General features: G+C 45.8%; 1 protein-coding gene across 3 annotated transcripts in view; it reads left to right on the top strand.

Moving 5' to 3' along the window:
- Positions 1-26,185, top strand: part of LOC134927810 (mediator of DNA damage checkpoint protein 1-like) — an 840,332-nt gene that overhangs the window by 271,976 nt on the left and 542,171 nt on the right. For all 3 annotated transcript variants that reach the window (XM_063922788.1, XM_063922787.1, XM_063922786.1), the window contains exon 7: positions 24,648-24,779. In XM_063922788.1, coding sequence (XP_063778858.1) covers positions 24,648-24,779 — 132 coding nt within the window. The remainder of the gene's footprint in view (positions 1-24,647; positions 24,780-26,185) is intronic.

Below are 26,185 nucleotides of genomic sequence, written 5' to 3'. Positions count from 1 at the left end.
AGTGTATGTGTTCCCTCCTCTTCCTCTCATACCAAAAGTACTGAGAATTATAAGACGGAGGGGAGTAAGAACTATACTCGTGGCTCCGGATTGGCCAAGAAGGACTTGGTACCCGGAACTTCAAGAGATGCTCACGGAGGACCCGTGGCCTCTTCCTCTAAGAAGGGACCTGCTCCAGCAAGGACCCTGTCTATTCCAAGACTTACCGCGGCTGCGTTTAACGGCAGGGCGGTTGAACGCCGGATCCTGAAGGAAAAAGGCATTCCGGATGAAGTCATCCCTACCCTGATCAAGCCAGGAAGGATGTAACCGCAAAGCATTATCACCGCATTTGGCGAAAATATGTTGCGGGGTGCGAGGCCAGTAAGGCCCCGATGGAGGAATTTTCAACTAGGTCGATTCCTGCATTTCCTGTAAACAGGAGTGTCTATGTGCCTAAAATTGGGGTCCATTAAGGTTCAAATTTCGGCCCTGTCAATTTTCTTCCAGAAAGAACTAACTTCAGTTCCTGAAGTTCAGACGTTTTGTAAAAGGGGTACTGCATATACAGCCTCCTTTTGTGCCTCCAGTGGCACCTTGGGATCTCAAGGTAGTTTTGGGGTTCCTAAAGTCACATTGGTTTGAACCACTTGAATCTGTGGAGTTAAAATATCTCACATGGAAAGTGGTCATGTTGTTGGCCCTGGCCTCGGCCAGGCGCGTGTCAGAATTGGGGGCTTTATCCTGTAAAGGCCCTTATCTGATCTTCCAGACAGGGCGGAATTGAGGACTCATCCTCAATTTCTCCCTAAGCTGTTTTCAGCGTTTCACGTGAACCAGCCTATTGTGGTACCTGCGGCTACTAGGGACTTGGAGGACTCCAAGTTGCTGGACGTAGTCAGGGCCCTGAAAATATGTTTCCAGGACGGCTGGAGTCAGAAAATCTGACTCGCTGTTTATCCTGTATGCCCCCAACAAGCTGGGTGCTCCTGCTTCTAAGCAGACTATTGCTCGTTGGATTTGTAGCACAATTCAGCTTGCACATTCTGTGGCAGGCCTGCCACAGCCAAAATCTGTAGAAGCCCATTCCACACGGAAAGGGGCTCATCTTGGGCGACTGCCCGAGGGGTCTCGGCTTTACAACTTTGCCGAGCAGCTACTTGGTCAGGGGCAAACACGTTTGCTAAATTCTACAAATTTGATACCCTGGCTGAGGAGGACCTGGAGTTCTCTCATTCGGTGCTGCAGAGTCATCCGCACTCTCCCGCCCGTTTGGGAGCTTTGGTATAATCCCCATGGTCTTTACGGAGTTCCCAGCATCCACTAGGACGTCAGAGAAAATAAGAATTTACTTACCGATAATTCTATTTCTCATAGTCCGTAGTGGATGCTGGGCGCCCATCCCAAGTGCGGATTGTCTGCAATACTTGTACATAGTTATTGTTACAAAAATCGGGTTATTGTGGTTGTGAGCCATCTTTCCAGAGGCTCCTCTGTTAACATGCTGTTAACTGGATTCAGATCACAGGTTGTACGGTGTGATCGGTGTGGCTGGTATGAGTCTTACCCGGGATTCATAAATCCTTCCTTATTGTGTACGCTCGTCCGGGCACAGTATCCTAACTGAGGCTTGGAGGAGGGTCATAGGGGGAGGAGCCAGTGCACACCAGGTAGTCCTAAAGCTTTACTTTTGTGCCCAGTCTCCTGCGGAGCCGCTATTCCCCATGGTCCTTACGGAGTTCCCAGCATCCACTACGGACTATGAGAAATAGAATTATCGGTAAGTAAATTCTTATTTTTTCCTGTCTCCTAGCTTGACAGGGGATTATGTGTTTTGTTTTTGAGAACGTTTACCTCTATTCCCAGTAATACGCCTCTGTGTAGCCGTACTGGAAGAGGGTGGCTCCCTGGAGAAGGCAGAGTGTGCTTGGGGCGGTTGTAAGTCCCCGCTGTTCAGCTTAAGGTGTCCGCCCGCTGTATTTGCTGCTGGTCCCTCTCCCTAGCGCCGCTGTCTGAAGCAGTCTCCCCGGGTGCTTTGCTCCGCTAGCCGCAGCGCCTGTATCTCTGGCGAGACCGGAAGTGCGGGTGGCCGGAAGGGCAGTGGGGCGAAGGGGAAGTGCGGCTGGAGGGCGGAAGCGCTGTGAGAGACAGCGTGCGGCGGTTGGCGGGCGGAAGTGCTGGGGCGGCCGTCCTGTAGGCTGGGACGGTCTCCTCAGCGCCGCTCTCTATGATTCTTTTGGAGCTTAAATAATAGCGCTGCACACTAGGAGTTAGTCTCCTATGAGCTGGGCAGGTGTATGCTTACCAGCAGGATGGATAGAGAGCTTTCTCCCCATAAGCCGATGAGTGCCCGGAAGAGGTAAGTCCTCATAGAGGATATGTTCTTATTTCAGGTTTTGATTTTTTTTTTCTTTTCTGCGTGGTTAGGATTTTAATGTAGTGCTACTGCTGTTCATTTTTTAGTGTCTCCTCCTAAGAAGAGGCTATGCAAGAAGAGGCATATGGATATACAGTGTGCAGCATGTGATAAGATCTTTTCTTCTACTGAGAATGTGAAGTTCTGTGAGGACTGTATACAGAGTGACATTCAGCAGGCCAGTCAAACCAGTCAGATTCAGGAATTGAAGGACTGGATGAAGAGGTCTTTTGTTACGAGAGAACAGCTGGCTGATTTGCAGGGAAATAAGAGATCTAGATCCCTGGCTAGTATTGACTCTCAGGACGAGTCAACCTCTTTGTATGCTGATTATCAGGTTTCCTCTAGTTCTGGGTCAGAAGAGAAGGAGGAGGTTAGAGAGTTTAATTTGGATCTCGTTGACAGTCTCTTAAAGAATATATTTAAGACTATGAACTATAGGCAAAAGGATAAAGGAGATGAAGATAAGGATGTTTTGTTTGGAGATAAGTCCAAAAGGAGCAGATATTTTCCGGTTCACAGAGCATTGAAGGATGTAGTGTCTAAGGAGTGGCAAAACATCGATAAGAGACTTGGAAGTATTAAACGAGTGGATCGGATGTTTCCGGTATAAGATGAGCAATTTCTGGGCTGGTGCACAGTGCCTAAGATTGATGCGGCAGTGGCAGAAATGGTGTCTAAAACTACGATTCTGTTAGAGGACGGAGCTGTCCTTAAGGATGGCATGGATAAGCGTATGGAGAGTGCGCTGAAAAAATTACATATGTCCTCGGCAGTATCCTTAAGATCCGGTGTGGCTGTTGCATCTGTTTCCAGAGCTTTGAGAGTTTGGGGATCAGTGTTGTCCACAGATGTTGAAGAGAAAATCTCAAGGCAATATTTGCAGAGAAGCCTGGGTATTATGCTCAAGGGCATAGAGTATCTGTGCGAAGCTTCTTTGGATGTGTTAGATTTCGCAGCGAAATCCATGGCGGCAGGTGTTATGGCTAGAAGAGCTTTGTGGCTTAGATCATGGTCGGCGGACATGCATTCCAAGAACCGGTTGGTGTCATTACCGTATGAGGGTTCCCTATTATTTGGAAATAAGCTTGAGGCTATTATACAAAAGATGTCAGGGGGTAAGTCAGCGAGGCTGCCTCAGGACAAGAGGAATAAATTTCCGTTTCCTTCTTCTAAGCAACAATTTAAGGAAGCGAGAAGTTATAGGCCAGGGCGAGCTTATATGGGAAGGTATTCCTCGGGGACGAATAGGCAGTCCTTTCGCCAGGCCTATAGGAGAGGTGGACGAAGACAATGACTGTCGCGGATTTCCGGTATCCTTTCCGGTGGGAGCCAGGCTCCAGAAGTTTTCCAGTCTCTGGCAGTATTCAATTCAGGACACTTGGGTACTGGATGTGATATCTCAGGGATACCGGATAGAGTTCTTCGAAGTTCCAAAGAGGGACAAATTTGTGAGTTCAAGAAGCCCAGCTGCGAGTTTGGAACTAAAGGCTCTGGAAGACAGTTTGGAAAAATTGATCCAGGTGAATGCGGTAGAGCCTGTTCCGCCTTCAGAAAGAAAGAGGGGATTTTATTCCAGAATTTTTCTGATAAGAAAGGCGTCGGGAGATTTCAGAACGATACTAGATCTCAGACAGCTCAACAATTATGTAAAGACGATAAAATTTCGTATGGAGACGATGAAATCCATTCTGTCAGGGGTAAGGAAAGAGGATTTCCTAGCGTCCAAAGACCTAAAGGATGCTTACTTTCATGTGCCGGTACACACACGGCACAGAAGATACCTGAGGTTTCCTGTCATGGGCAAGCATTTTCAGTTCACATGCCTCCCTTTTGGTCTGAAGTCGTCTCCAAGGATATTTACCAAGGTGCTGTCGGCACTGGTAACCGTAATAAGAGGTCAAAGAATTGCAATTTGGGCATATCTAGACGATCTACTAGTGTGCGGAGAGTCAAAACAGGAAGTAAAGATGGCGTTAGAAGTGACGTTGCAGATCCTACAAGAACATGGCTGGTTAATAAATTGGAAGAAAAGTCAACTAGAACCAAGACAAGAAATTCAGTTTCTCGGAGTACAGGTGGATACTGCCAATTATACAATAGGTCTTTCAGAAGAAAGATGCTCGAAGATTCGGAGTCTGGCTTCTTTGCTAAGAGAATGCAACAGTGTGACTCTGCGTCAGGGGACTGAGTCTTTTGGGTATGATGGCCTCCTCCATAGACGTGGTCCCGTGGGCGAGATGGCGGATGAGGGGCCTTCAGCTAGAGATACTAGGCTATTGTCGGAGACGTTATTCACTGAATCATCGCATAAGGTTAGGTCAAGGGGCAAAACGTTCCCTAGGCTGGTGGATGGAACAGAACTGGTCGACAGGAAGACAACTTTGTCGGATCGTCACTTCCTCATTCTCACAACAGATGCAAGTGCAGTCGGTTGGGGGGCGCACCTGTTGCAACAGAACTGCCAAGGAAGGTGGAACCACGAGGAGAGAAGATTATCCTCAAACCACAGGGAAATGAGAGCTGTGTGGAAGGCGATGAAATATTTCCAGAAGCAGTTACAGGGGAAACATCTCAGGATATTTTCAGACAATGTAGCAGTGGTAGCCTATCTCAATCGGCAAGGAGGCACCAGAAGTCATGTATTAATGGAAGAGGTTTCAAACATACTTCATTGGGCGGAACGTCATCTCGAATCCCTATCAGCACTACATGTTCCCGGAGTAGACAATTATGTGGCAGATTTCCTCAGCAGACAAGAGGTGTTACCAGGAGAGTGGGAATTGAACAACGCAGTGTTCAATCAGATTGTACAGAGGTTCGGCCAGCCACAGGTGGATCTGATGGCCACACAGATCAATACGAAGGTTCCTCTGTTCTTCTCCCGATATCATCTCCCAGGATCAAGCGGGGTGGATGTCTTCTCTCTCCCATGGGGGTTCAGACTAGCATATGTTTTTCCTCCGTTTCCAATGATTGCACGTATTCTAAGGAAGATCAGAGAAGAGAGGGCGCAGGTCATAATAGTTCTTCCATATTGGCCGAAGAGAGCGTGGTTTCCTTCAGTACTGAGGATGGCAGCAGGGGAACCTTTGACGTTGCCACTAATAACGGACCTGTTGCATCAGGGTCCATTGCTGCACCTGAATTTGCGACAACTGCATTTGACGGCATGGAAATTGAATGGCAATTATTGAGAGATAAAGGGTTGTCTGAGCAAGTTGTTAATTTGCTGATTCAGTCGAGAAAGAAGGTATCCTCTAAGATCTACTATAGAGTCTGGAAAACTTTCATTTCCTGGTCGGGCTCAAGATTTAACCCACAGAAAGCAGAGACATCGCAGGTCCTTCAATTCTTGTTTGATGGATTTGAGAAGGGACTGGCGGTATCTACCATCAAGGTCCAGATAGCAGCACTGAGTGTCCTATTGGAGAGAAGATTATCTGATGAGAGCTTACTGAGGAAGTTCTGTCAGGCAATTAAAAGGATAAGACCTCGCTTCAGGTCGGTGGTCGCTCCGTGGGATCTGAATTTAGTTTTAAATTCATTAATGTTGTCTCCGTTTGAGCCATTGCAGGACGTCTCGGTTAAATTTCTAACTTGGAAAGTAGTGTTCCTGGTAGCCATTACATCAGCCAGAAGAGTTGGAGAGCTACAGGCCCTGTGGTCGGAGGAGCCCTACCTTAATTTCCTCCCGGGTAGACTTGTGTTAAGGACTAATCCAGATTTTTTGCCCAAAGTAGTGTCAGTTTTCCATTTGAATCAGGACATCGTGTTACCATCATTCTACCCACAGCCGCAGAATGAGGAGGAGAAGAGAATGCATAGTTTGGATCTAATCAGAGCAATTTCAGTATATCTGGACAGAGTGAAAGAGTTCCGTAAGACGAAACACCTGTTTGTGTTATATTCAGGTGCAAGGAAGGGTGAGAAACCTACGAAACAGACCATCTCCAGATGGATCACAGAACTCCTGGCGTTTATTTACAAACAGAATGGTCAGGAGGTTCCGGAGCGGCTAAAGGCACACTCTACCAGGGCCATGGCAGCTTCCTGGGCTTAGAAGGCAAGGCTTTCGGCGAAGGATATATGTGCAGCAGCCACATGGTCTTCTATGCATACATTCTCCAGTCATTATGCGGTGGATGTTATTGAGGCACACTTTGGAAAACGTGTCTTTGATGCAGCGTTGAATTAAACAAATTATAATTTTCAGCATTGACAAGATGTCTGTGGTATTTTTTATTGCCCTCCCTATATTGAGTGTTGGTATATCCCAAGAGTAAGGGCTGCCATGAAATAGTGTAGGAGAAAAAAGCAAATTATACTTACCGATAATTTCATTTCTCCGAGGTACTTCATGGCAGCCTACAATATACCCTCCCTTAGTAAAGTATAAATATAGCCTGGTCACAGGAGACACTCAAAAGACTAATGGAGGAAGTGGAGGAGCAGGGCTATATACCCAAGGTGGGTGGTCCTAAAGTGTTGAGAGGATTCCCTGTCTAAGTTTAGGAATGGGATACAATTCCCAAGAGTAAGGGCTGCCATGAAGTACCTCGGAGAAATGAAATTATCGGTAAGTATAATTTGCTTTTTTCTTCAATCTTTCACCCTCCAAATTTCCTGGGAGAACATAGCAAAAGTAGGATCAGCAGAAGACCTTTGTGGACTCGGTGGCGCGCTGTGCTCTATGGGCACCGTGGACACCAACGAGTGGGAATAGTCCCTTCTAGTCGGCATGCCGACTATCGGTATTGAGTGTTCGGGATGCATGGGGAGTTATTGTGACTTTTGGTCACATATCTACACCCTCTTTTGCTGTATGATTTTATTGTATTCAATTGATGTAAAATGTAGTTAAATTATGACTTCAGAACCAGGTCAGTGCTTGTGGATTACCAGTTTCTCTCATTGAGGTAATCTGCTCTCCTGGAAGCCAAGATTTCTCCCTCATCCACTAGGGGATAGTTTAGCTTAAGACACTGCGTTATAGATGGTTGGATGATGGCACTTTAAATTTATTTAGAAGTGTGACTGGCTCCTCCCTCTCTATGCCCCATCAGCCCAGTTTTCAGAAATGTGCCAGAGGGAGCCGGTCGCACCTTGGTCTATTACTTTGCCTTTTTGTTTTTATTTTATTTGCAAACAAGACCTTTGAAGACAGGCAGACTGTAAGATGCTGCAATCGTCTGCAATGTGGAAGCCGCCAAGGTGGGGGGGACCCGAAATCGCTAACTGAGGTTGAATCCCGGGTCCCTGCCGGAGAGCTTCCCTGTCTCTGGGGACACTCCACAGTATACTGCGACTTGTGCCCGGGTCCACTGCAAACCCGAAAGGCTAGCGTCTGTGAGTATGCTCCACCCACCACCCTTGAATAGCAATGGTGGGGTAGGTATGCTGTGCTGAACACTGGCACTAGCTCTTTATGTAACGCATTGCAGCACTTAATTAGTATCCACAGTGTGGCAGTGAGATACCGTCGGCGCTGTATACTGGGACTGACTCTAATTTCTGTCCCTGCTTTGTACTTTTGGCAGCTTCTTCAGGGGATGGGGGGGGCGTTAGGATCTTGGTGATGCACTTTCAGTCTTTAGGCTCCCATGGCCTGATATCCCTTTACAGCAGACATGGCCAACCGGTGGCTTCCATCTGTTTTGAAAATAAACATCCCAGCATGCCCTGTGACAGTTTTAGCACTCCCTAATAACACCAACAGCTGGAGAGCCATAGGTTGCCCAGGCCTGCTTTAAATACTGGCGTGCTCAGACACTTGACCATGCCATCTTCTCTGTCTGCACCACTAGTTGCTGGCAGAAGCTCTCTGATGCTCAGCGCTGCGCTCCAGATTGATCTGGAGTTTTCAGCCAATTTCTGCAGCACAGAATTCTCCTGTCAGTGACTTCTAGGGCCTCCACTACAGGAGGCTGGTGCGGTTGTTTGTGCAGGACATAACATCCATTGTATTGTGGGAAAATGTGACGCACTCCTCTCCTCCTATAGTTATTCTGTCCCTGTCTGTACTCCCTGTATAACTTCTGCAGAATGTGTGTGCTGTACATTGTGGTATCTGTACCTCAGGTCTGCTGTGTGACGGATTCAGTTTGTGAGTACTATGCTAGGAAAGCTTATACTTGATAATTTGTTTACTTGCACAAGGTGCAAAAAGAAAATTCCACAGGTCCATTCTGAGTGTGCGACACTCTGAATCCTGAAAGTCTGAGGATTCAGCAATTGCTGTGGCTCAGCCTGTTTAGACCGATACTCTGCCTTGGGTAGCCACATTAGCAGGTGTCATGTCTGTGCTAACTTCTGAGTTGGCTGCCTCCTGTAGGGAATGGGCATCTGCAAGGAGGAAGGATACAGTTCTGAAGCTACAGAGCTAGCTTGTGCCCAGGAGTAAGTACAAATCATGGGATCTTCTTCTAGATCAGAGAGCTCCTCTTGACGCCCATCAAAAAGACTTTCTCCTTCTGGGTCCACAGTAGAGCCACAGGATTTACATTGAATTGTAGGTGGCGTCACAGGATTGAGCACCAAACGATTAAACTTTTGGGCTCCCAGCATGCATCTGTCCCGCCTCCGTATAACCCTGCCTCCTGGCCCAGGGAATTCAGTTTTTTTGTTTGCGGCGGCAGGAGCCAGACCAATGTAGAAATGGTGTGGCTGTTTTTGCAGCCACAAGCTTTTTAAAACTTTTATTATTTTATGTAGTCTTAGGTTAGAGTGGCTTTACTATGAGTGTTAAATGTATAAGGTAAGAGTCGCTCCAACAACTGCTGGTGTCGCAAAAAAACAGTTACCCTCATGTAGACGCTGGTGTTATGGCGGGCGCCAGCTGGATGTACTAGCAGGTCCACGCTGACTATCCCAGGCTGCGGCCGGAGCATGGGGAGAAGATAAGGAGTCTTAAATCGTTAGCGGATTAAGAAGCATTTTACGCAGTCTTCCTGTCTCGGATTGGAGACTACCGGACCACGAGTGCACCAGCACTAGGCCTCAGGGATCATAGGCTCTGGGGGTTAATGATGCCGCCGAACTCTGGGGTTGATGTCAGCAGGTCGCCCCTCCCCCAAGTTCATGGTCAGTTTTCTCCATGTTTCTCGCCATGAACTGCATTTACCCGCTTCCGTCTGAGATGCATTGATACTTAGTACAGTGGTCACTGTGTTCACTGGAGCGCCTGTTACCGATGGCCGTTTTCTAGCGGCATTATCAAATAAGGAAGTTGGGTTTATCCTGTTTTATCCTGTATCCTGGGTTTTATCCTGTATCGGGTTTTAACCCTGTATCACGGTCTCTGGAGGTAGGTGATAAAGCACTGATTTTCCTACCTACCTCTGTGGTGTTGCAAGTTGTATAAGTGCCTTATGCAAATGAGTGAAGGTGTACATATATTGCTGTATTATTCACTGTTCATCTAGATACGCTAGTCTCCATGTATCCTTCTCCCTGAAGCTAGTTAAAACAATGTTGTTTCTCCGACAGGTTCCACAGGTTATCTACAGGATAACATTGGGATATGATGACACAACAGCAGTTTTGCACCAATCTGTCAAAGCTTTCCGCCTCCCAGCATGCAATGGGCCCGTCCATATATCCCCGCCTCCTGGCCCAGGCAAATCCGTTTTATGTTTGGTTCGGCAGGAGCCGGACCACGGTCAAGAGGGCTACTGTTTTTTTTTTTTTTTTTTTTTTTTAGCAACCACAAGCTTTTTTTTTATTTTATTTTATTTTTATAGTCTTACTATTTGTTTGAGTGAACTTTCTAAAAAGCGTCTTATATGTACATTAGAAAGAGTCGCTCCATCAACTCCCCGCCAGGTCGCAACAACGCGTACCCACGAGTACAGTGCTGTTTCGGTGGCCGTCTGTGTCTGATGTACTAGCAAGTCCAGGAGACATTACCGGGCTGTGGCCGGAGCACAGGGAGAAGATAAGGCATCGGTTCTGCTTAGAGGGTGAACACTGACACAGCCGCACTGTTTTGGGAGGAGACTACCAAACAGTTGCTGACGTGGCTGCCACCTAGGGTGCACCAGTGCCAGGCCTTAGGGATCATAGGCTCCAGGGGTAGTATGAGACCGTGATCCCCAGGGTTGATGTCAGCAGTGGGGAGTCAGACGCTCCCTTGCCCCCCCCCCTCCCCGGTTCATGACCAGTTTCCTCCGAGTTGCCTGCCATGAACTGATTTCCCGCTTCCGTCTGAGACGCTGTGTATCTAAGGGGACATATGCGGGTGTGTTATTGATGCACTTGGGCGTCAGTGTTCACTTGGGCGTCTGTGTTCACTGTAGGTTGACAGGGCGAGTGTGTACACTATTAGCGTCTGGATCCACTCAGCATTTGCTAACGTATTAATCGATCCTGGAAGCGGGGTGAGTCTCCCTGTATCCCACTCTACTGAGCCTGGTAATACATCACTAAGTCTCTATCTATCTTTGAGTACGAATAGCTGTATAAGTGCCTGATGCATGCGAGTCTGATAACTCTTGCTGCTGTTTTCTTTTACTGTGCGATGGAGTACGGTTAAATCCTATATAAGGTAATGCAGTAATATGTTTCTCCTACATACTTGAAATGTATTTGTAGTTATGTGCTCATATTGCTCATTATACTAATGTATAACCTGTGATTGATTGCTAGTGTGATTGCTGACTTAACAATAATTGTGTCAGTTTTTCTGTGTATTCTGATCTTTGGTGCTGGTGCAAAGCAGGGTAGGGTTGGATTGTGTTTCACTTTACAGTCACAAATTGTGTATTAACACTGTACAGGTGTGTGATTTATTTATCCTGTCTAAAGGGCCCTACTCACTGGCCGACCCGCCGCCGAGCTGCCCGACGGCGGATACGGCCGACGAGCGACCCGGCGGCGGGGGGGCAGTGACGGGGGGGGTGAAGTTTCTTCACTCCCCCCCCCGTCATGCGGCTGCATTGAAGTGCAGGCAAATATGGACGAGATCGTCCATATTGGCCTGCATGCACAGCCGACGGGAGACCAGCGATGAACGAGCGCGGGGCTGCGCATCGTTCATCGCAGGAGTCTCCACACTGAAAGATATGAACGAGTTCTCGTTCATTTATGAACGAGATCGTTCATATCTTTCAAAAAATCGGCCAGTGTGTAGGGCCCTTAAGAGCTGCAAGGATGAGGAAAATACACTTTCCACAGCAGCACCAACACTCATTTCATGTTTGTCTTGTGAAGCTGGGTTAACCTCTCAGGATCTTGTTCAAAAGGGATTATGTGCTTTTGTTTTAGCTGTCACCAAAGCCTCTTAAATAAATCACATAGACATGATACAACATCTTCACAGTCTACACATGTTTCAAATGAGTACTCGTTGGAGGATGAGGACTCATCGCACTTTGGAGCTGCATACAGAGAAGTCCCAAAACAGTTAGGACTGAGTTTCCTTGGTCAGATCAGCTGATCAGACCATCTTCAGTGGGAAATTATGCAAGAGGCTTGAGTTACGCCCAGTAAGAAATTAGAATTCCAAGGAAGTGGAGTTTCAATTATCCTCTTCCAGCTGGAGACTGTTTAAAAAAGTGAGGTGGCTCCCAAAGTAGATACGCATGTCATTAGATTAGTGCGAAAATCTACTTTACTTCTCCATTTAACATCAATAAATGATATCAGGATAGGAGAGTTGATGGTTTTCGAAAAACCATTTTTTCCTTGTCTTGGGCAATCGTAAGACCAGCCATGGTTTGAGCCTGGATAGCGTAAGCAGTGGCAGCCTGTGCTGATGCATTGGAGGAGGACCTTTCAATGGCATCTAGAGAGCAAAAATCCCATATTGCACATATCAAACAGGCGGCGACGTTTATGGAAGCGACCTTGGATATGGGCACAATTGTCTCTCAGGCGTCAGCTTCACCAGTAACAGCTCGCAGAGCGGGTTGGCTTTGTACATGGAAAGCTGACTCAGAATCCAGAAATTTTCTGGAGTCTTAACCTTTTTTACTGCAGATATTCTTTAAGAAATAAACTGTATTTTGGAGTTAGAAGCAGACTTCAAGAATGTGAAGTTTCCTTCCACACACAAATTCAAGCTTAGATTTCCAGCTTTTCGGCCCTTTCGGAATCGAGGGAAAAGCAAAAGGAAAGGGCGATGGCAAACAGTCCCAATCCAATAAGTCTCGTAAGACTAAAAAAGTATTGGGCTACCAGAGGACCGGCTTCAAAATAAGAAGATAAGCCATCAGCCTGATGGTTTGGGCCTCCACCTGGGGAACCCAAGGTGGGAAGCCGGTTTCTTTAGTTTGCACAGATCTGGCAGCAGTCTACTACAGATGACTGGGGGCAAGAAGTGGTATCTCACGGTTATGCATTTGATTTCAGGAAGCACCCTCCATGGGTTTTTTTGTACCAGCCTATCTTCAGTGGAAACGAAGGCCAGGGTTTTGCAAGAGGCAGTTCAGCAGTTGCTTAAGTCAGGAGTAATAATTCCAGTTCCTCCTGCACAAGAAGAACAAGGTTTTTATTCCAACCTGTTTTTAGTCCAGAAGCCAAATGGGTCGTTCCAGCCCATACTCAATTTCATAACATTTAACAAGCACATTTCGGTGCCTTTGTTTTCATATGGAGATTTTACGTTCCATTTTTTTGGCCAGGGAGCCAGAGGATTTTATGGTATACCTGGATATCCAATATGCTTACCTACATGTTCCTATAGCACTGTCTCATTAGCGCTCTCTCAGGTTTGTTATCCTCCAGTATCCGTTTCAATTTCAGACCCTACCATTTGAACTGACCACAGCTCAAAGTGTATTCACCAAAATTATGGTGGTGATGGCATCTTATCTCCATTAGCAGGGGATAAAGATATTTCCATATCTTGATGACTTATTAATAATGTGTCAGTCTCAGGAATTGCTTCAGTGTCATCTGCACCAGACAATAGCCTGTTTACAGAGATACGGTTGGCTCATAAATTGGGCAAAGTCGTCTCTGGTTCCATCACCATGGATGACTCACTTGGGGGCTGTGTTAGATTTGGGTTTTCAGAGTAATTTTACCTCTGAACAAAATATCCAAAATTCATTTAAGGATGGCGTATACTCAGTTCCACTCGATACATCTGCAATGTCTGATCTTTTCCAAGTGGAATGGTTTTCATCAGACAATAAAAGCGCAGATTATGTTTTTTCCTCTGAAAGTTAGGAGGTCAGTAGCCTGGTGGCTACAGACATCCTATCTGGACAAAGGGAGACTCCTTTGGATGTGAGATGGGGATACTCTGACAATGGATGCCAGCCTTCAGGGCTGGAGAGCAGTTTAGGGAAGGGGTTGTTTACAGGGGTAGTGGCCCAAGGAAGAAAGTTGCCTGCAAATAAATATATTGGAAATTTGAGTCATATGTATATTTACCATTCATTCAGGCAAAGAACATCCTTCAGGGGAAGCCAGTTTGAATTCGCTCAGACATTACAATGGCATCAACTATCAGGGAAGAACTAGCAGCCAAAACACAATGAAGATGGTAAGTCACACGTTAAGGTGTGCAGAACTTAATTATCCAGCCTTGTCCGCAGTATTCATTATGGGAGTCTTAAACTGGGAAGCAGATTTTCTCAGTAGACATGCCATTCATGTACGACTAGGCTTTATACTCCAAAGTATTTCAAGAAATTGTAGTCCCGGCCTTCCAGGGGCCGGACCTTTCTGCGGGAGATGCATCGTTGGATGTAGTCGGTGCCTTAAGGTTCTACGTGGATCATACCAGTGCCATCGGAAAGACAAACACTCTTTTTGTTATCTGCGAATTTCACAAGAGAGGATGGCCTGCTGATAAACAGACACTTGCGTAGTTGCTTCGGATGAAAATGTCTGAAGCATATTCTCAAGCTCATCTCCCTGTTCAGGCTCACTCTACTCATAAGCACAACGTGGTGCTTCAGCAGAATAGATATGTAAGGCAGCCACATGGTCTCCATTAACACATTCATTAGACATTATACCTTTGATACCTTTTGCCTTTCAGGATGCTGAGTTCGGGCGAAGGATTCTCCTGTCCAATCACGAGCGTCCCCACCACTAAATTGCTTTGGGACATCCCAATGTTATCTTGTGGACCCTGCCGGGGAAATATTCGTTATGGCAAGAACTTACCATTGATCACGTTATTTCTCTTAAGTCCACAGGATCCACAGGGATTCCACCCTGACTCACCTGATTTGAGGATCCTTTTCACTCACTAACTTCTTCCTTCTTGGACGGAAGGATGTGCATGTGTGTTCTTCTTGCCTGATTAGGGCTCTCTATGATGCTTCTGCCTTGAGCTTTGCCTGAGCCAGGAGGTGGGGATATATGGATGGGCCCGTTGCATGCTGGAAGGCCGAAAGCTTTGACCGATTGGTGCAAATACGCTGTCACGTCATATCCCAATGTTCTCCTGTGAACTTAGGAGAAATAACGTTATCAATGGTAAGTTCTTACCATAACAAATATTTTCCTACCTACCTTAGGGTATTGTGTAGTGCTGCTGTCTGACTTTCAAACTAATTTTCTGTCAGTCTCTCTCATGTTTAATACCCTCAATGCTGGTGCAAACAGGGTAGGTTCTGATTGTACTTCACTTTAATTAGACATAAGTGAAGGCTGGCACATTGCTGCGTATTATTACACTGTTGTGTAAATAATATTGTTGCTGTGTCCTAACGAGGCAAGGTTAATGATGCAGCACTTACATTATTATCTTGTTTGTCCTGTAAAGCAGGGCTAGGCCATCAGGACTTTGTGCAGGATGATTTGTGTGCAATCTTTTATAGGTTCACAAAAACCCCTCAAACATGTTGACCAACCGGCCTTAGGCCAGGAATCTGTGCAAGCACATTATCCCCCTTGGGCATCTTTTGCACAGATTCTATCAAATATAGAGGATTGCTTGGTTGTTTTGGCTTTATCTCCAGGTATGGGCTACCCACAAAATGCCTTCTGCATTTATGCAACAACCCCCATAGATGAATGTGCTGTCACAGTAAGTTCAAGATTTAGCTCAGACCTTGGCTACCTTTCAGCAATTGTTACAGGCAGACAGGCCCAGGGATTTGAAAATGTTTAGACATGGGGATATACCCTCATAATGTAAGCAGTTTTCAGAATCCGAGAATACTTCAGATTATGAAGCTGATTCCTCTCTCTCCGAGTCTACCTTAAGAGAAGAGGAGCACTGTACCTCATTGGTTATACTGGTGTTAATTTGTGCAGTAAAATCCATATTGTTAATGGAAGATAGAGAAGAGCCTTTACTAAAGACTAATGCTCCAATCTTTAAACATCCAAAAACAGTAAAAGGTGAGTTTCCAAACTCAGATCAGTTGACGGAAATTATTCAAGTGGCATGGGTAACACCCAGTAAGAAGTTTAAAGTACCAAAAAATTGGTCTCTTACTGTCTTCTCCCACCGGTGGACTATGTAAAAAGGGAAGTACCTCCCAAAATAGATGCTCACGTAGTTCGACTGGTGCGCAAATCTACATTACCTCTGCCTTCAACACCTTTAAATGATCCAACAGACAGAAAAATTGGTAGCTATCTTAAGACTATATTTTCCCTAACAGGGTCAAGTACAAGACCAGTTATGGCCACAGCATGGGTGGCTAAAGCCGTAACAGGCTGGGCGGAAGCTTTTGAGAATGATTTTTTTGTTCATGGAACAAGAGAACAATTATCCCATATAGCTAAAATAAAGCAAGCAGCTGCCTATATGGAAGTAGCAGCCCTAAATATGGGTATATTAGCTTCCTCAGTAGCAGATTGCAAAACAGTTTGGAAGGCTAATACGTAATCCAAAAAGGTATTGGAATCCCTACTTTTTGTTGGAAATATTCTGTTTGGAACAGAATTGGACAACATTGTAATGTCTAAACCAAACTGTAAATCAGCTGTGTTTCCTTCGCCATCTACATCAAAACCTAGATTCCCTGTTTTCCGGTACTTTGAGCCCCAAGGTAAAGCAAAGGAAAAGGCTTATGTCAAACAGTCTCAAATACCATAAAACTCTTAAGTATAAGGCCAAACATGTTTGGTCAGCCAGACTCCCGACTTCCAAACTAAAAGCCAAGTCTCCTGCCTGTTGGCACGGACCTCCACCTGGGGGACCCCACGGTGAGAGGCCGACTTCTACAATTTGCACAGGTCTGGCAGCAGTCCACCACTGATACCTGGGTGCAAGAAGAAGGGTCTCACGGGTACGCCTTCTCCTTCAAGAAGCGCCCCTCTTAACAGTTCTTTTATACCAACCTGCCATTGTTAGCAACGAAGGTTAGGGCTTTACAAGATGCAATACAGAAATTGCTACATTTAGAAGTGATAGTACCAGTTCCCTCAGCACAACGAAGACTAAGTTTCTACTCTTTTCCTGGTTCAGAAGCCAAATGGGTCTCACCAGCCCACTCTCAATCTCAAAGCTCTTAACAAATATTTGGGTGCCTCTGTTCCATATGGAAACATTACAGACCAATATCCTGTCAATGAAGCCAGGGGATTTCATGGTGTCCCTGGACATTTAAGATGCTTACCTACATTTTCAAGTAGCACTCTCACATCAGTGCTATCTCAGGTTTGCAATCCTCCAGCAACATTTTCGTTCCAGGCACTACCCTTTCTGCTGGCCACAGCTCCATGGGTGTTCACCAAAATTATGGTGGTGATGGCAGCTCACCTTCTTCATCAGGGAATAAGGATTTTTCCTTACCTGGACGACTTCCTAATCCTGGCACAATCTCAGGATACACTCTACTGCCATCTACAAATAACAGTAGTCCGCCTACAGGCTCACTGCTGGCTCATAAATCAGTCCTCCCATGTCCCATCCCAATGGATGACGCACTTAGGAGCTGTATTGGATTCCAGTCTTCAGTAAATCTTTCTACCTCTGGACAAAATATCCACAATACAGATGAGAATTCACGGATTGATGCCGATACTGGGATCAATGGTCTTGACATTCGACATGGTAGAATATGGCCAGTTCCATTAAAGATCCCTCCAACAACTGATTCTCTCCAGATGGAATGGACAGCATTAGACGATAAAAAGTCAGACAATGATACTTCCTCAGGAAGTTTGTCAATCACTAGCCTGGTGGTTACTGACGTCCCAATTGAACAAAGGTCAACCCTTTTGCATCTCAGACTAGGTACTTCTGACAACAGACGCCAGTTTTCAAGGCTGGTGAGCTGTAACCGAACAGTAGTCTCTGCAGAGGTGTTGGACTAAAGAAGAAATTTACTTCATGGCAAACTGATTCAGTCGGACAATGCCACTGCAGTAGCGTACCGCATCCCAAGGAGACACTTGCAGTCGGATTGCATTGAGGGAAGTAAGGCGCACGTTAAAGTGGGCAGATCTTAATCATCCTGTCATGTCCGCTGTATTCATACCCGGCGTTCTAAATTGGGAAGTGGACTTCTTCAGCCGGCACGACATTCGGGCAGGCGAATGGGCTCTTCACCCAGAAATCTTTCAGGTTCTTGTAATCAAATGGGGACTTCCAAAAGTGGACCTTATGGCTTCATGTCAGAACAACAAGGTACCAGTATATGGGTCAAGAATAAGAGAACCCGAAGCAATCTTTGTGGATGCCCTATCAGTGATATGGAAGTTTCATCTGACATACAGTATGTCTTCCCTCCAATATCCCTGTTGCCCAGGGTGATTCGAAAATTCAAGCAGGAAGCGGGCGCAGTGATATTAATAGCTCCCGCATGGCCCAGATGAAATTGGTACACTGCTCTGTAGAGGCTATCCGTGGATCTCTGTTCCTACTGCCTCAACGACCAGATCTTCTGATTCAGGGTCCCTGTCTATATGCACACCTGGATAGACTCTTTGACAGCGTGGCACTTGAAACATTAATCCTAAAAGCAAAGTGCTTTTCACAGGCAGTATTTCAAATGGGTTCAGCATGGTATGCCGGTGGTCGGGCTCCCGGCGACCAGCATACCGGCACCGGGAGCCCGACCGCCGGCTTACCGACAGTGTGGCGAGCGCAAATGAGCCCCTTGCGAGCTCGCCACGCTACAGGCATGGTGGCGCGCTACAGACGCCACGCTATATTATTCTCCCTCGTGGGGGTCCACGACCCCCCTGGAGGGAGAATAAGTGTCTGTATTCTGCTGTCGGGATTCCGGCGCCGGTATACTGTGCGCCGGGATCCCGTCAGTCGGCATACTGAATACCACCCTTTCAAATGATGTTTAAAGCAAAGAAACAATCCTCTGCTTGCATGTTTTACCAGATGTGGCATGTTATTTTTTTTTCTTGGGGTGCCTTGCCAGAAACTATAACCCAAGGTCCTTCAGAGTTTCAAGAATATTAGAATTCCTTCAAGCTGGAATGGACCGGGGCCTCCGTCTAACTACCCTGAAGGTTCAAGTGTCACCATTGACCATATGGTTCCAAAGGAAAATTGCAAATCTACAGGATGTTCACACATTCTTCCAGGGAATGCTTCACATTCAGCCTCCATTTGTACCTCCAACAGCACCTTGGAAACTGGGACGGGTCCTTAGGTCTCTTCAAGATGCCCCATTTTGAACCCTTGAAAAGGGTGGACCTCAGATGGTTGAGAGCTAAAGTTCTCTTTCTTCTGGCAATTACTTCAGCTAGAAGAGTACCAGATTTAGGGGCACTTTTGTGTTGTCCACCATTTCTGGTATTCCATCCAGAGAGGGTGGTTCTCCAAACCAAGGGGTATATGCAATTCACGGCGAATCGCGGCAATTTTTCGTCGTTTTTTTTTCCGACTCAATTCGCCAGGTGAATTCTGGCAGGTGGCTGCCGGAATTCACCATATTCAATGAAAAACGGATTCGCCAGAACCGCGGGCGAAAATCGGCCGATTTGGCGGATTTTGCCGCGATTTTAAAAAACGGGAAAAAACGGGAAAATCCCGGAAAAAAAATGGCGTGGGGTCCCCCCTCCAAAGCATAACCAGCCTCGGGCTCTTCGAGCTGGTCCTGGTTCTAAAAATGCAGGGAAAAATTGGGCATGGATCCCCCGTATTTTTAAAACCAGCACCGGGCTCTGCGCCTGGTGCTGGTGCCAAAAATACGGGGGACAAAAAGAGTAGGGGTCCCCCGTATTTTTAACACCAGCATCGGGCTCCACTAGCTGGACAGATAATGCCACAGCCGGGGGTCACTTTTATGCCGTGCCCTGCGGCCGTGGCATTAAATATCCAACTAGTCACCCCTGGCCCGGGGTACCCTGGGGGAGTGGGGACCCCTTCAATCAAGGGGTCCCCCCCCCCAGCCACCCAAGGACCAGGGGTGAAGCCCGAGGCTGTCCCCCCCCCATCCAATGGGCTGCGGATGGGGGGGCTGATAGCCTTTTGTGATAATAAAAAGATATTGTTTTTTACAGTAGTACTACAAGTCCCAGCAAGCCTCCCCCGCAAGCTGGTACTTGGAGAACCACAAGTACCAGCATGCGGGAGAAAAACGGGCCCGCTGGTACCTGTAGTACTACTGGAAAAAAAATACCCAAATAAAAACAGGACACAGACACCTTGATAGTAAAACTTTATTACACACTACCGACACACACATACTTACCTATGTTGACACGCCGACTGCCACGGTCTCCGACGATCCGAGGGTACCTGTGAAAAAATTATACTCACCTTCCAGCGTCCAGAGATAAATCCACGTCCAGAGAGATAATCCACGTACTTGTAAAAAAAACAAAACGCAAATACCCGCTCCATACCGGACTGAAAGGGGTCCAATGCTTTCACATCAGACCCCTTTCCCCGAATGCCGGGACATCACGTGACTCCTGTCACTGAAGTCCCTTCAGCCAATCAGGAAGCGCTACTTCCGTGGCGCTCACCTGATTGGCTGTTCGCTGTCTGTGCTGTGACAGCGCATCGCAAAGCCGCTCCATTACTTTCAATGGTGGGAACTTTGCGGGTAGCGGTGGGGTCACCCGCCGGTCAGCCGCTGACCGGCGGGTGACCTCACCGCTAGCCGCTAAGTTCCCACCATTGAAAGTAATGGAGCGGCTTTGCGATGCGCTGTCACAGCACAGACAGCGAACAGCCAATCAGGTGAGCGCCACGGAAGTAGCGCTTCCTGATTGGCTGAAGGGACCTTTCTGTGACAGCTGTCACTGAGAGGTCTCTCTGCATTCGGGGATAGGGGTCCCATGTGTCAGCATGGGACCCCTTTCAGTCCGGCATGGAGCGGGTGTCCGGTTTGTTATTTTCTACAAGTACGTGGATTTATCTCTGGACCCTGGTTGAGGTGAGTATATTGATCTTTTATTTTCAGGTATCCGTGGATTCTACATGGAGAAGAGGACCGATGTCGGCGTGTGAACATAGGTAAGTATGTGTGTGTCGACGTATGAAATAAAGTTTTACTGTCGACGGTGTGTGTGTCCTGTTTTTATTTGGGTATTTTTTTCCAGTAGTACTACAGGTACCAGCGGGCCCGCTTTTCTCCCGCATGCTGGTACTTGTGGTTCTCCAAGTACCAGCTTGCGGGGAGGCTTGCTGGGACTTGTAGTACTGCTAGAAAAAACTATTCTTTTCATGATCACAAAAGGCTATCAGCCCCCCCATCCGCAGCCCATTGGATGGGGGGGGACAGCCTCGGGCTTCACCCCTGGCCCTTGGGTGGCTGGGGGGGGGGACCCCTTGATTGAAGGGGTCCCCACTCCCCCAGGGTACCCCGGCCAGGGGTGACTAGTTGGATATTTAATGCCACGGCCGCAGGGCACGGCATAAAAGTGACCCCCGGCTGTGGCATTATCTGTCCAGCTAGTGGAGCCCGATGCTGGTGTTAAAAATACGGGGGACCCCTACGCTTTTTGTCCCCCGTATTTTTGGCACCAGCACCAGGCGCAGAGCCCGGTGCTGGTTTTAAAAATACGGGGGATCCCCTGTCAATTTCCCCCCCGCATTTTTAGAACCAGGACCAGCTCGAAGAGCCCGAGGCTGGTTATGCTTTGGAGGGGGGACCCCACGCCATTTTTTTTTAGGATTTTACCGTTCCAGCAATAAAAAAAAAAAATTAAAAAAAATATTTTAAAAAATATATAAATAATATTTGTGCCTCCAAAAAAAAAAAAAAAAAGTACCTAATCCCTTCTAATATAAATAGATCTGCTATTCCCAAAAAAAAAAAAAACACAAAAAACATGTTTAAAATTTTTTTATTTGTTTTCACCCTCCAAAGTGTGGCGGATTGAAAATGACGAATTTGCTGTCTAAAAGCACTGCTGTTGAATTTCCAAACTTGAATTGAATATGCTTTGGTCGAATTGCAGCACTTATATCATTGCAGAAAAGTCGAATTTGCAAAAATTCGAATTTCAAAAAGTCGAATTTTGAAAGTCCGTTTTTTGGTCGGAAAGCACTGAATTGCATAGGCGAATTTTTTTTTTGGTCGAAAATGACCCGAAATTCGACAATTTCGGGAATTCGACCGCAATTGCATATACCCCCAAGTCTGGATATCCTCCTAAGGTGGTCTCAAATTTCAATCTTAATGAAGAAATAGTAGTTCCTGCCTTCTAATTGCCGGATCTCCCTGTGGGAGATGCATTATTGGACGTAGTTCGGTCACTAAGGATCTGCGTGTATCGTACCAGTGCCATCAGAAGAACATAATCTCTTTGTCCTACATGGATCACAAGAGAGGATTGCATGCCAATAAGCAAACACCACTGGCTAGATGGCTTTGGATGACTGTCTCAGAAGCCTGCTCGCAAACGGCTCTCCATATCCCGGATAATGTCTCTGCCCATTCTACCCGTTAAGTTAGTCATTCATAAGCAGCCCAGCTGAGTAACTCTGTATGGCAGACACACGGTCATCCATAAATAAATTTGTCAGACATTGATACCTTTTGCCTCTCAGGATGCTGCGGTCCGGTATAGTGTTCTCTTGCCAAATCAGGAGCGTTCCAAGTCTTAAATGCTGCTTTGGGACATCCCTATGTAAATGCTGTGGATCTACTGTGGACCCTGAAGGAGAAAACAATAGTAATGGTAGACTTACCATTGTTAACGCTGTTTCCCTGACGTCCACAGTAATCACAGGGAACCCACCCTGATGCACTTGATTTAAGAAACTCTACACTTACTAATCTCTTCCTTCCTTCCTTCCTTGTATGGAATTGTATGTGTTTTTCTTGCCTGAATAGGTCTTCCTTCTCACTCTAATCCTGCTTCTGGCTTGGGCTGTGTGGCCAATTGAATTCCTTGTGCCAGGAGGCGGGGTCATAGGGGGGCTGGACCGATGCATGCTGGGAGCCCAAAAAGTTTAACTGTTAGGTGCCAGATGCTCTGACGCTTCCTACAACCCAGTGTATATCCTGTGGATACTGTGGACTTCAGAGAAACAGTTAACAATGGTAAGTCTATCATAAGTCTTGCTTTTGCTGGAGGATTTTAAATTTAAATCCCATTTAGAGGATTATTGAAAAGTGGATCGCTCCTCACATGAAGAAGAGTGTGAATTATTGGAGGACACTGAAGCACAATAATTCTCAGAGGAGTTGGATATAGGCACCCATGGAATTGAAGCCCTCACCCTTGCAGTCCTTCGGAACTCCGATTTGGAGTCTTTGGATATCTCGTTATTGGGAAAGACACAGAGACTAGCTTTAAACTTCCCGCTGCTGTCTAATTAGATAAACAGCTGTCTATAGCTTGGAAGCATCTGCATTCTTTCCCTTTATCCTTTTCCGGCAGCTATCAGTGCCAATTGGGAGACGACTCTTCCAGTGGATCCATCTCTCGGCTGTTAAATTAGTCTACGCTGCCTGTTCCAGGGGTCACGACCTTAAAAGATGGTTTGGAGCGTAAGTTGGAAACTACCCTCTAATCCATTTACATGGCTGCTAGTGTTTTACTCAGTGGTCGACAGCACGGTTGTTCCAGTCGTCCGGACCCCATGCCTGCTGTCAAATCAGTGGCATGATGGGCTTCCATCTCACCTGGTGGCTCCCATGGGGACTGCTCGCCTGATTCAGTTCAAGGAGGTTTGGTATCAGACTTTTTCTTATGTTTCGTTACACGATCATGGGATACATGGATACAAGATGATTTGTTTCTCCTTTCCCAGTTCATTTATTCATTACAAATCTGCCAGTCACAAGACAGAAACAAAAGGTGTGCTGCAGGCAGTTGCCAAACTTCTGGTCTCCACACTAAATGCACCCGGGGATTCTACTCAAATTTGTTGTTTCGAAGCCGGATGGTTCAGTCCGATCTATTTTGAATCTCAAATTGTTAAGTCTTTTATTTAAAGTTTTACTGGTTCAAGATGGAATCGCTACACTCTGTGATTGCAAGTCTGGAGTTTGTGGAATCCTGGTGTCCTTGGACATCAAGGACGCTTACCTGAACATTTCAATCTGTAAACCACATTGGGTGTTCCTTCACTTTGCCATTAGGGATGCTCATTATCAGTTTTGTGCTTTGCCTTTTGGACTGTTATATATTATTCATTGGGGTATTCTCAATGATTCCAAGGGGAATATAAGTCGCACTAGGGACCATGCTCTGTGTATATGTAGGCAGTATATAGCTTTATAAATATTATAGATATGAAAGGGGTATTTATTATAATTTATCATGTGTAGTATAGAGCTACTAGTGCCAGGAGTATGGCAATTATTGAACAGTTGTTAGACCTGCTATTCAAATCATTTAGAGTGTTTGTTTATTATTCTAGGAAGCAGACAATGGAGATGGTACACACTATAATATGTCTGTTGTTCTTGCCAGGTTTAAAACAGAGATAGATTTCAAATAGTTAGATTATATCATACATTTTCACTTCATCGTATAGCAAGTATCACTCTCAGTAGGTAGATGATTAGGTAGTTATTTAAATCTTTGCCAATTATTTCAGATATTTCTCAGGAGTTGCTTTTAAACACTCCTAGCTAAATAGCTGAGGGATTGATCACAAAGCAACTCAAGGTGTGTCAGGATAAGAGGAATACATACACCAAAGACCAGGAATTCAACATTTTGTAAACTGATGAAAATAATATTGGACACAATAAGAAGCTGCTTTTGTGCCCTGGTCATGTATGTTAACTCTTGTAGTATTCTAATGTATGCTGCTTTAATGTGTATGTATGTATGTATATATATATATATATATATATATATATATATATATATATATATATATATATATATATATATATATATATATATATATATATATATTTTATTTTTATTTATTTTTTTCTTTTTTTTCTTTCTTTTTTTATAGAGTAAACATCATCCTTCATTAGGTATACCAAGCTACTTTTACGTGAAAGGTGGACATGCTACAAAAAGGCTACAAAAATTAAAGGAAGCCTGCATTGCGGTTAATAAGAAGTTTGGAAGCCAAAAAATAAAAGTACTGTTACTTGTATTGGTTGTATTTGTTTTTGGTTAATATTAGAGATAAAAATAAATCTCATAAAAGTTAACTTGTCATATGGCAGATTTTAGACAAAGGGGGGTATCCAAGTAGGTGTGCTAGGTTTTTGGCCGGAATAAAATGATTTTATGGTCATTATCGTGCTATCCAACTAAAGCCCATTTGTTTTTCTGGAGGAAAATGTGCCGTTTTCTGACAATAACACATGGGATCCGGGATAAGTATCCTGACCCATGTGTTATCGCGACTCTGAGGGCTGGTTGTCAGGGATTAGGATTCCTGAGCCTGAGGAACGCAAAGTATAATCCCCAATATGCACTGACTATTGGGGCTAATTGGATAGCGCCCTGCGAATCCATCCACCGCAGCTAATTGGATACTGCCCAAATACTTGTATGATATTTTGTGTGTATACATCTTGTTTATGTACAGTAGTATTTCTAATTTTCCAGCAGTGGTGCATCAGCTCTCTTTAAATAGATATAGTGCCAGATGTAATGCTGTACAAATTGGTTGGATGTGTGGGTTACCGGCCAAACTCGAAAGGTGTGTGTGTGTTTTTTTTTTTTTTTTAAAGCCGCAGTCATTTACATGGCAAAACCCTGCCTTGTAATTGATTGCCACTTTAAAAAATGTCCGAGTTCGGCAGCAACCTGCACCTCCGGCCAATTCCGATGGCATTACATCCGGCCTATACAGTCATGAAAAGGTGTCATTTATTTCCAGTTTCTCATACGTCCTAGAGGATGCTGGGGACACCATTAGAACCATGGGGTTTAGACGGGATCCGCAGGAGACATGGGCACTTTAAGACTTTGAATGGGCGTTAACTGGCTCCTCCCTCTATGCCCCTCCTCCAGACTCCAGTTTAGAATTGTGCCCAGGGAGACTGGATGCACACTGAGGAGCTCTACAGAGTTTCTCGGGAAAAGACTTTTGTTAGGTTTTTTATTTTCAGGGAGGCTGCTGGCAACAGTCTCCCTGCTTTGTGGGACTTAGGGGAGAGAAGTGAGACCTACTTCTGGTGAGTTAAAGGATCTACTTCTTGGCTACAGGACACCATTAGCTCCTGAGGGTCTGATCGCTAGGTACGCCTAGATGCTCGTTCCCAGAGCCGGCCGTCAACCCCCTTGCAGAGCCAGAAGTCGGAAGACAGGTGAGTAGAAGAAGTAAAGAAGACTTCAGTGACAGCATTCTGAGGTGCCGCACAGTGATTGCGCTGCGCGCCATGCTCCCACACACAGAGGCACTGCAGGGTGCAGGGCGCGGCACCCTGGGCAGAATTTAGACCTCATAAAACAGACTGGCAGCAGCGGAAAAGGTGACAGGGCATTGTCCGGACCCCCGCCAGTATAAATTTTTTTAAAGAAAGAGCGGGTCTG

Source organism: Pseudophryne corroboree, chromosome 5 (assembly GCF_028390025.1).
Source record: "Pseudophryne corroboree isolate aPseCor3 chromosome 5, aPseCor3.hap2, whole genome shotgun sequence".
In the NCBI taxonomy this organism is placed as follows: domain Eukaryota; kingdom Metazoa; phylum Chordata; class Amphibia; order Anura; family Myobatrachidae; genus Pseudophryne; species Pseudophryne corroboree.
This window is presented reverse-complemented; position numbering and strand designations above follow the sequence as displayed.